The sequence below is a fragment of the Fusarium keratoplasticum genome, chromosome 1 (genome assembly GCF_025433545.1).
Source record: "Fusarium keratoplasticum isolate Fu6.1 chromosome 1, whole genome shotgun sequence".
Lineage (NCBI taxonomy): Eukaryota > Fungi > Ascomycota > Sordariomycetes > Hypocreales > Nectriaceae > Fusarium > Fusarium keratoplasticum.
In genome coordinates this window covers 4,322,849-4,333,959 of record NC_070529.1, presented here as the reverse complement: position 1 = coordinate 4,333,959, position 11,111 = coordinate 4,322,849, and the positions used below count along the sequence as shown (strand labels likewise).

At 52.3% G+C, this 11,111-nt stretch overlaps 2 protein-coding genes and 1 pseudogene across 3 annotated transcripts, besides 1 other annotated feature; all 3 read right to left on the bottom strand.

Moving 5' to 3' along the window:
* Positions 1 to 1,871: 1,871 nt before the first annotated feature.
* On the bottom strand, positions 1,872 to 4,238 carry NCS57_00129200 (annotated as a pseudogene). The gene is made up of 2 exons: positions 3,712 to 4,238; positions 1,872 to 3,660 (listed from the first exon to the last, which is right to left on the bottom strand).
* Positions 1,872 to 4,238: a sequence feature.
* Positions 4,239 to 5,557: 1,319 nt separating this feature from the next.
* On the bottom strand, positions 5,558 to 7,195 carry NCS57_00129100 (Peptidylprolyl isomerase; the record flags this gene model as incomplete). The annotated part of the gene is made up of 1 exon (XM_053051360.1): positions 5,558 to 7,195. One exon carries the CDS (start codon positions 7,193 to 7,195, stop codon positions 5,558 to 5,560), a length of 1,638 nt encoding a protein of 545 aa, XP_052919875.1.
* Positions 7,196 to 9,032: 1,837 nt separating this feature from the next.
* On the bottom strand, positions 9,033 to 10,585 carry NCS57_00129000 (uncharacterized protein; the record flags this gene model as incomplete). Its single annotated transcript, XM_053051359.1, has 2 exons — positions 9,033 to 10,049; positions 10,121 to 10,585. The coding sequence occupies 2 exons, from the start codon at positions 10,583 to 10,585 to the stop codon at positions 9,033 to 9,035; spliced, it is 1,482 nt and encodes a 493-aa protein (XP_052919874.1).
* Between the last annotated feature and the right edge of the window lie 526 nt (positions 10,586 to 11,111).

The window sequence follows — 11,111 nt, the reverse complement described above, 5'->3', positions numbered from 1 at the left end:
TTTCGTGTGCAGTCGCAGGCAACATCATCGGCGCTGAACCGAAAGCCGTCTCGGATTTCTTTGCGTCAGTCAATGTCTGCCGATGGGAGTATAATGTCCCAGGACTACCCTCTTCCGCAGATCAAACCGGTAGCAAGGAAGTTCCAACGCGCTTTATGCATCAATGTACTGTCACTCTTTGTGCTCGAATTTTCTTCACTCGTGCCAGGCGGGATGAGCACAACGTTAACTGTCAAGCTGATGATGCGCAATCCTTCGAATTCACCTGTTCCATCTGTGGAAAGAAGTATCCTACTACAAGCAGAACGCTTTCAAGCCACAGCGATGCTCGTTCCCAAACTGTCCCTATCAAACTGTTTTCGGCTCTCGATCGCAATACCGGGACCACTTGAAGAATCATGGCGTCAAAGGATCCACGTTGGACCAATACGTGCAGGACAACCCAGAGGAACTCCGGCCAACCACGCCTGCAAGGGTCAGGGCCGCCAATTTTGAGCCCCAGAGATGCAACTATCAGGTGAAGAGCAGGCTAGGGTTGACTCGAAGTGTAGGAGGAGCGTTGGTGTTTTGGTTGGGATAATGGGCAGTGCGTTGCAGCGGAGGAACTCAACGGCGTTCTCATAACGTACCTGCCTGGTATTCTTCAAATCCTCATCAAGATTTAAGTATAGTTTTATATAAAAATACATATAATTTTATAAGCTCCTTTGAAAAGTTCTTATACAATTTCTATAGAGTCTCTATTGAGCTCATGGATAATTTCTATAGGATATCTTCCAATTCTTTGTTCGAAACGACGTGCGACGGAGCAGCTTTATATACCCGTTTAGTCGTCAGGATTCTCATAACCGCCCTTGTGATTGCGCATGGTGAGTAGGAAAACGGCAACAAGGGAGCGGAGAAAACATGTGTAGGTATGTAGAGGAGAGCAAACGGTTCCCAAACGCGAAGCCCAATGTTTGCGTTGGGTATGTGGTTGCTATCACAATCCTTGCCGCAGAAGAACTGGAAGAACTGTTGAAAGATGTTATCTTCTGCGAGCCAACCTCGCATTTATCTCTCAAGGTATGTAACTCGAGGGAATAACTGAATACGGGGATGGTATCGGTATCTCGTCTGGTGATGCCTACGCAGATCCGGTGCCTGTCGGTAAAGAATAGAGTGTCAACGTCCCTCTCCACCCCCAGAACGAAGACGATAATACGTTTCCATTGTCCTGGAACGAGCATGTCCGTGTCCCCATAGTGTCGAGGGCATAGAGGAAGGCTCTTGTCACCGTGACGGACAGACACTTCTTCGTGACGGTGATATCTTCAGGGGAAGCCGCTTGTGTGTCGAGTGGCATGCAGTCTTGTCATAGGAAGAGCTTCATAGTGGAATCTAGTAAAATTCTTAAATCTTTTATTAACATTACATGAACAAGCACGTAAGGATTGAGAGGAGTCTCGCTCAGGGAGCACAGGATATCACCGCCAAGGTGGTACTTCACATTGAGAATAGTGAAGTTGGTGTGTTGAATATCTGTGTACCTTGAGCAATACTATGCTATCCCGCTGCCCGAATTCTATTGCTTGCATTCGCAACTCTTCTTTTTCGTTTCCGCAGAAATAATAACCGACTCGCTCTCCCGATATGCTTCCAAAAGCTGACCCATCCATTTCTCGCCCGTTGCCTGGAGATAAAACTTCCAAGAAAAAGTCCTCAAGTTCGTCATCATTTCCGCGCACATGTATGTAGTGTAGGGGTATGAAAATCGAATAATACAAGTGCGCATCAAAAAGAACCACCACTTAACCACCTCGAGACATGACCGAGTTGTAGTCTTGACATGCCGCATCCCCTCAACCAAACATATTTCCAAAGTATGGCTGCTAGCCAACTCTTTGCCGCTTGGACACTCGATCAGGACTACCATCTAACCCCAAGTCATCCCGAGGAATCTCTTCAGTTCCTGCTGGGCTAGGAGTGTTGGTATTTCCACCGTGCGGAATTGCATGTCCAGGGTGTAGCGATGAGTTCTGGTGAGTCGGATCCGTGTCGAGTGTAAAGTTGAAATCATTGCCGTCACCGCCGAAATGACCATCGTTGAGAAAGGCGTTGCTGTCAAAGTACTGATCGAGGTCCACCGGCGGGGGGTCAAAGTATGACTCGCCCTCGCCGAGGCCAGGGATGTGTCCGGATGGGCTTAGCGGTCCGAGCAGGTTGCCCAGCTCGCTGATCTTGGCGTCTTGTTCACTTTGCAGGCGTTGCAGTTGCTCTAGGTCGACCTGGTTCGTATTGATTTCGTTCAGAGAAGGCGGTGCCATGGGCGGTTGCATGATGGGGGACAGTGACGGAGGAGGATGAGCTTCGGCGGCGGGAGGTGAGACTGAGGCCGACGGGGGCATGGCTGGCATCGTCATCGGCGGGGGGTTGGAAGAAGATATGTGAGGAACAGATGAGGTCGCAGACACAGGAGTTGGGGCAGGGGTGGACTTGGCAGAGGGTGCAGACGAAGATTGACCAGCCATGAAGTTGACTAGCTTGCTTCGCTGGTCGTTGCTTAGAGTGTTGGGTGCATTTGCGACAAGCTTAGCCGCCTCTGGAAGATTCAGGCCGTGCGTGTTTGTTGCGTTGTGATCATTGATGATCTTCATCATCTGCTCATGGGGGTTCGTCTCGAGCTCTTGTCGAAGGCTGGGTGAGGTTGTGTCCGTTGGTGAACCCTCAACTAGTTCAGTGACGTGGCCCATCTCTGGATTGTGATGGCTGATACCAACGGGCTGATAGTTCGAGGTCGGAGTTGATGATGATCTTGATGACTGCGACCGGCCGTTCTGATTCGGGATTGGAGGAAGCAGCCCACGGGCCTTCTTATGAGGCGTGCTGTACGCTGTTGGATCCATTTGTTGAATAAAATCTCCCAGATCAACCACGCTCCCATGCTGTGCAGACTGCTGGCCCTGGTTGGTGATCATGCTGGATATGATGTCGCTCACGTTCTGTGAGTTGCCCTGGTCCTCCAATGTTTTCCTGAAGACATTGGCCAGAAAGTTGAGAATGGCGTTGATCGAGTTCTGGTGACGGTCATGCTGGGTCTGGAACATGACGGCCTGGTTGTACAGGTCGTTATTGTTCCGTTGCAGCCGGTTGATGGCACCGAGAATCAACTTCTGTTGTTCGCGCACCTTGGCCAGCTCGTCTCGTATCAATGACATCTCCTTCTTCGGTAAGGGCTGCGATTCGGCCCCAGCTGGCAAGGATCGTGCCGCCTGTGGGTTGGAAGAGCCCAGCCCTTGACCGAGCGTCTCCTCGTTCCCAACCTCCTCCTCACTGTCATTTTCGCCCTCAGCGTTCTTAGCTCCCTTCTTTGCTTTGCTTCCACTCTTGGGCTTGTTGATGAGCCACAGAAGGTTGGGATGGCCTCGCCGGAAGTAGGGGTTAGAGTACTCGCTGGGACTCTTGTTCTTGCGCTCACTGGCCCGCATCGAGTTGTCCGAGAGCCCGACACGCTTGTGGAAGCCGTACATGTTGAGTTGGCGGACAAACGATGCATAGTTGTTGTGCTTGAACAGTTCGGGGATCAATGTCTTGGCAAACTCGTCTTCGTCTAGTACGATGAAGGAATCTCCCTTTTCCGACCACCGAATCAAGTCCTCGTTCTTCCGCTCTTCAAGAAAGCTTGTCATGGTCAGCTTGTGAAAGCACATCAAGCAATCATGGGTATCTTACCTGCTCAGCTTCTGCACAAACGGCGGGATTTGTTTGCGTTTTGCTTGTGCCTCCCTCTTGGCTTTTTGTGCCATCTCCTCTAGCAATTCAATGTTGTCCTGCTCAGTCATGTTCTCGCCAGAATTCTGTTGCAATAGGGCATTCTCGTCTCCAACAAAGTTTCCCCACGTATCGACAGAACCATCGAAATTTGCTCGGGGATTGGTTGGGATCAGCGCCCGATTCATCTGCCGTCGAGCAAGTGAGTTTGAAGGTGTCGGCACAGGCTGAGGAAACTGCGGCTGCGCCGGAACCAGTCCAAAGTTGCCCACTTGGCCATTTCCATCCATCAGCCCATCCACCCCGTTCACGAATCCCGAAGTATCGCCCAAGCCATTCCATCGCAGTATCTGATCGTTGGCCGCATTGCCCGCGTTGTATTGTTGCTGCATCTGCTGCGGGAGAGGCATCATGGGCGATGCACCAGGAGCCGCTCGTTTTCTGGGGTTGGGTGCCGACATGAATCTTGGGTTTGGGAAGTTCACGCTTCCTGAACGTGGCCGGATGCGGGTTTGGGAGCCTGGACGTCTTCTCGATGCCTGATCTCTGCGGGTGAGATTTCAAGGCTGCTGTTGGTTGCCTTTTCAACGAGTCTGCCTCACAGCCTCGTTTTGCTGAACGGTGGAATTTTGGCGAATCGTCTCCTCGGTGTGGTCGGAAGCCGGAAAGATGTGTTCGGGTGGTTCAGCGATCTGTGTCTCTGGCGCGCAATGTCGTTGGTGATAAGCGCTGATAAGAGGGTCCTTGAACGGTCGCGTCGGGTTTTCGAGGAAGGTTACGCAGTGCGCGCGGGATCTCAAGTAGTCGCACGAGAGTGTTGGAGGACTGTTTTATCGCAGCTAGGTCGGCTTCAACAAGGTTTGCCTGGAAGAAGCAGAATTGATGGAGAAAGGCACAGCCTCGCGAGACGATCGCAGGGAAAACAACGGTCGAAAAAGAAGCCAAAGGATGCTGCGAGTCGTCTTTTCTCTAGAATATCTAGTAGGCGTGTTGGGATGCCTCAAAGCAAGCTTGGTTCGCGGAGCGCGTCGGGCGAAACTTGGACAAGATGGGAGGCGCTTCGTGTGGTTCGCTCTTGGTAGCCTTGGTTCGTTCAAATCAAGGATGGATCATGTGCTGGCCGCGACATACCCATTCTGGAGTGCAAGATAAAGGGTGATGCACAAACCAGAGATCAAAGCAATGAGTCGCGCCGTTGAAAGAGGTGGGCAAGATAATGATGATGATGGAGTTGGCGGTCGCGATATGGGTCCCTCGGAGCGTTTGGGGCGGGCGGCTTCAATTGTCAAATCTCTGCCGACCAATCAGGGCTGTTCGCGAAAGACTTGAGCCTGTCGTTTTTCACGTGATTTGTCTCGGTACTAATTTCAAGGTACAAACAGGATCTCACTTTGAGGTCTATGTCCTGCTAATCCCTTTTTTATGCTTGGTAATTCTTCTTTTTAATGTCTTTAATATGGTTCATCTGATCTTTGTCTGCATATTCACCCACGTAGCTCCATCTCATTTTTTTTTCTCTCTCGACAAACAATGAAAATTTCATCGCGATTGTGTGATCGACACATGACATCGTCAGTGTGGAGACGCGACATAATGCCAGTTCTCTTCGACGAACTGGCGTTGGCGTCATGGCCAGCCAAGTTAAGCAGGGGCATAATGAACCATGACCGTGGTTGCGCTGGGTATCGTGGCCTTTCCTATTGCGTCCTTTGACAACCTCCGACCTTGTCTCTCCTGCTCCTACATTATTATCTATACCTACATAACAACGAAACCTGATTCGTAGCTCAACTCCAAGCAATGCCATCTACTTTGCACCTCTTCCCGCCAGAGATGCCGCCTGAGCCATCTTGGCGTTCCTTGCAGCGTCTCGTGCTTGATCCCATGCTCTCCCCGTCTTCCCCTGTCTCGCATCACGCCCTGCCCGCTTCTCTTCCTTGAGATTTCGTGCTTTCTCGCGTGGATCAATCACCACCAGCTCCTCCTCAGCCTTCTTGCGGTTGCTGAGATCCTTGCCCAGTTTATCTGCCGCGAAGCTCAAAGCGTGTGACATCCAGCCCTCGTCATCGCTTTCCTCCTTCTCCTGCTTGTCCCATGAGGTGCAGCTCTGACAGTTTGCAATAAAGTGCAAATCGCATAACTCAGCTTCATCATCTGCAGCTTGAGGACCTCCTTCCTCTTCCTTGACAACGGGCGCTGAGGGTTCATTGTCCTTTTCTGGGGGTGCCTTGTCCAGCCTAGACTGAAAGGCCTTTAGCATGCGAAGTGTCTTTGCATCCTCAGTTGCTGATGTATTGCTGGCACCGGGCCTTCGCTTGCGGCCCCTGATAGATGTCTCAGGGATCATGGACTCCAGCGCAGTCTTCTTCTTTTCTTGCACAGGCGCCTCGGTGTGAATGTTCCGTCTCATTGATGCCTTCAGCGCTGCCATTTCCTCATTGGCCCGCTCCAGAGCAGTCTTCTTGGGCGGTTCGGGCTCGGGGGATTTGTACTCCTCGCGCTGGCGCGCAGGTGGGCTGGGCTTTCGTTCTGCTTTCTTGTGTGGTTCTGGTTCCCTCCTATCCTCCTCATCTTCCTCATCTTTCACTGGCAACTTCTTCTTTGGTGCTTCCTCCTTTTTCGCCTTTTGTTTCACGGGTTTCTCCTTGGGTGGTTCCTCGTCATGATCGGCTTCCATGACAATTCTCGTATCAAACTTTTTCTTTTTCAGCACTGGCATGTCTTCGTCACCCTCCTCGTCCCCAAAGCTGAGAAGCTGCTTTCCTCCCTTCCGCTTCTTCTTTTTGTCCTTTGCCGTAGTTGTCTTGCTTGGCGCTTGGACGGCAACCCGGGATCGCTTCTTCATGTCGTCGAAAGGGTTCACCAGGATCTCTATCCTCTCGATCTTCACAGGGTAGACTGGTCGCTCTGTCGCCTCGTCCACCTCTGCCTCGCCCATTTTCGCCAAGTTATAGATGGTATCGCCGGCGATTCGACCGAAAAGGGTGTTCTTGCCGTTGAGTTCATCCGCCTTGTCGAGGGTAAAGAAGAACTGGCTGCCATTCGTATCGGGGCGCGATTCGTTCGCAGAACCCAGCAGACCTCGACGGTTAAACTTGAGACGTGAATGGAATTCGTCCTTGAAGTTGATTCCCGTTGGCCCTGCATTCTTTCCCTGACGCTGGTCCATGGGCCACGGATCCAGGTCGCCACTGAATGCGCCTCCATCGTATATCGATTCTCCGCCGTTGCCCGTACCTGTCGGATCGCCACCTTGCAAAATAAATCCGGGAACCAAGCGATGGAAGATGGTATTATCGTAGTAGCCGTCGAGGGCCAATTGCAGGAAGTTGCGACATGTTAACGGAGTCTGCTTTGCGAACAGCTCGACAGACAGCTCTCCGCGATTCGTGTGGATGATGACCGACGCAGTGGGCTGCGGCTCGAGATTATAAATCGCCGACATCTCGAATACGTAGCCCCGTCAAGGTCAAGGTCGATCGCCTAATGTGAGGATAGAAAACCGAGGTCGCGTGTTGAAGGTCGTGAAGGTCGAAGTTTCAAGTTAGCTCGCGTCAAGCTCCAGGCTTGAGCCGCAAGATCGACCCACTCTGCTTCCTTATCGATAAGATTTATGCTAGAGGTACGTATCGATCAGCAACCCGACCTCAGTGATGGCAATAAGAGTTTCATCGGGCCACAGAGACGTAACTTAGACTGAAATAAATAAATAAAAACATAAAATAAATAAACCATACTACCAAGTCTTTATATATGAGCTTAGATCTATAATCATAAGCCTTTCATGCTGTGGTTTGCAGACTAAAAAGGTAGAGTATTGGCGAGACACTGGAATCTTGGTGAGAGGCCCCTACGCCATTTCTTTTTTTCTTGGGTCACTGGCTCACCCGCTGAGATGATAGGTACCCACCAACTGATCCATGACAGCCACCTCGCTCGCTTCTCATCCATATCAAGCTATTTATACCAGCTGCCCCTGATGGTGGTGAATTTGGCCAAACTTGAGGATAATCGGAAGATGCTGATCTGGTTTGCGCCGCAAATTCCGTCAGAGAAGCCGTTGTTGTCTTGCGACGAGTGTTTCAGCCAGCTGCTCAGAGTGCTTCGCTCAGGTAGCTTGTTCTGGTACATCAGATATACGGCAGCTTTCCCGTAAATTCAGTAAACAGTCGGTAGTTTTCGGGTGAACCCAAGTGTTAAGCTACCTTCTCGTCTAACATACAGTTTTGCCAGGTAGTCAGCACATTGTCAAGCTCCAGTGGGGGCAGTCGTGTATGGTTGTTCGCGTTAAGCTCTCCATCAACGGGAAACTTGGCACCGGAGACAAAATACACCAATAGTTTCACGTTGGTTTGACCATGACAGCCACACTGTTTACACCCCCTGGTATGGGTCACAAGCAGCCATACTGCATTTATCCATGAGACCCGTGGGGGATTCCTTGTTTGGGCTTGTGCAGCACAGGGGGGAGTTTCCGGAGAGGGTGGTACAAGAATACCCGGCTTGAGCCAAACAGTTGCATTTTATCTTCCTTTACCAAGCTGTCATATGCAGTTACCCATGGTAGATGGTCCCTGTAGCATATTAATCCTTCAGACAATCAGGATATTTGTGACGGAGCTGGAAGGTCGAGTAAATGCGTGGAATTAGCCGCCAATGGTCGACCCAAGTCTTAACCTAATGCTCCCCTAGCTATCTGGATCAAGGCACCCCTCCCCTGCGCGATATACCTTCTTTACCCGTATCTCTACCGTTTTATCTAGCGGTATGGACAGCTCTGTTTCCCGCCATTCTCGCACAAGCACGTTGGCAGTGGGTCTGACGCAAATGATGCTTGCGTTGGATCTCGGTCTTAATTACACCGAGGGGGCAGCAAGGTCTCGGTAGTTCACGGGCGAAGAATCCCCCAACATTGTTCACAGTCCTTCGATCTCAGCATTGAGGATTTCGTTCACGGTTGCTTGAACACAGCTGCCCCTCCCCCCTCTCTCTCTCTGAAAATTCAGCCCTACTTGCATTTTTTTTTTTTTTTTCAGAAGTTGGTACTGTTGCCTCCTTCTCTGCTCGGGTAGCCGTTGAGATTGTGTGGGTCCATTACCCAATTAGGCAGTTCTACAACAACACCAAAGACGAACATCACCAGTTGAACAGATTGAATGAATTCTTTGACATTTCTTGGTCAATTCGCAAAACTAATGTGGAATCATATACATATTGATCATGCAGTCACAACGCCGCTCCGGTATCCTCCCAAAGTGCCCATTTCGCTTTGTTTTCGTAACTTAGTACAGCTTGATGCCGACAGACTTGTTCTGGGTGTAGTTGGCCAGAGCAGCCTCGCCAAGCTCGCGACCAATACCAGACTCCTTGTAACCGCCGAAGGGGAGCTGGTGGTGAAGCATGTTGTAGCAGTTGACCCAAACGGTGCCGGCCTTGAGGCTGTTGGACACGCGGATGGCGGTGTTGATGTTCTTGGTGTGGACGGCGGCAGCCAGACCGTAGGCGGTGTCGTGGGCCAGGTTGATGACCTCCTCCTCATCCTTGAACTTGGAGATGGCGCAGACGGGGCCGAAGATCTCCTCCTGCATGATCTTCATGTCGGGGCGGACATCGGAGAAGATGGTGGGCTTGATGAAGTAACCCTTGTCGCCGAGGCGCTCACCACCGGTGAGGACGGTAGCACCCTCGTCCTTACCGGACTGGATGTAGCTCATGATACGGTCGTACTGGAGCTGAGAAACCTGGGGGCCCTGGAAGGTCTCCTCGTTGAAGGGGTCGCCGACCTTGTTCTCCTCAGCTCGCTTCTTGAAGGCGGCAAGGAACTTGTCGTAGATGGACTCCTGGACGTAGATACGGGTACCGGCGCAGCAGCACTGTCCGTGGTTGTAGTAGATACCGAAGTTGACCCAGTTGATGGCCTCCTCGATGTCGGCGTCGTCGAAGACGATGTTGGGGGACTTGCCACCAAGCTCGAGGGTGACCTTCTTGAGGTTGGAAGAAGCAGCAGCCTTCATGATGGTTCGGCCGATGACAGTGGAGCCAGTGAAGGCAATCTTGTCAACGTCCATGTGGGCGGAGAGGGCGGCACCAGCGGTCTTGCCGTAGCCGGAGACGAGGTTGAAGACACCAGCAGGGAAACCAGCCTGCTCAACGAACTGGGTGAAAACAAGGGCGGAGAGAGGAGTCTGCTCAGCAGTCTTCATGACAATGGTGTTACCGGTGGCCAGGGCAGGGCCAATCTTCCATGCCAGCATGAGAAGAGGGAAGTTCCAGGGGATGATCTGACCGCAGACACCAATCTGTGGGGAGCTTGTTAGTGCCGGCACATGGATGAGGCTGAAACCTGGGGAAGGTTTGGGGAAGAACTCACGGGCTCAGAGCGGGTGTAGTGGAACATGTCGGGGGAAATGTCGATGGTCTTGCCCTCGATCTTGTCGGCCCAACCACCATAGTAGCGGAGGCAGCCGACGACGGCACCGACATCGCCACGGGCGTTGGTGATGGACTTGCCGTTGTCGAGGGACTCGACGGCAGCGAGGAGGTCGAGGTTCTTCTCGGCGAGGTCGGCGAGCTTGAGGAGGAGGTTGCCTCGCTGCTGGGGAGTGGTCTTCTTCCACTCGCCCTCGAAAGCCTTGCGGGCAGCGGCGACGGCCAGGTCGATATCCTTCTCGGTACCCTCGCAGATGGAGGTGATGACCTCCTCGGTGGAGGGGTTGATGACCTCGAACTTCTTCTTGTCGACACCCTCAACCCACTTGCCGTCGATGAAGAGGCCGATGGGCTGCTGGTAGGTACCAGTGATGGGGGTGGAGAGCTCGGTGGTGAGAGGAGCCATTGTGACTGATGTGTATAGAAAGGAAGAGGGTATTGGGTATCTTGGAGGAGTCGAGGTGTTTATAGGAGAGGATGAGAGAGGATGATCTGGAATGAGGAAAACAGAATTATCGACGACGAGGACGGGAGTATTTATCTTTGAGCTCGACGCGGGGTTTTCGGTGCTCGATGGGAGTTTGGGATGGGGGAGGGAGGGACAGAGAGAGGAGGGGGTGCGGGTGTAGTGCGGCATCCGCAAAAGAGAGGGGGTGCAAGATTTTGGCCACAGAGTGACGCCAACCTTTCCCCGCAACAGCCTCGCCTCTCTCGAGGTTCCTCGGCGTGACAGGGGTTAGCTACGGGGTACGGAGTACCGGCCTCTTTGCGGCGGGCGGCGGCGTCGAGAGCGGTACCCGTTCGCCCCCGTAGGTTAGCTACGATGGAGCGGCCGGAGGACCTTTGCGGAGTACAGTAGTGGCGGTGGTGGGCTGCGAGCTGCGGGTTGCACATCTGGTTGCTGTAGTAGTCGGGATACAGTAAGAGGAGAA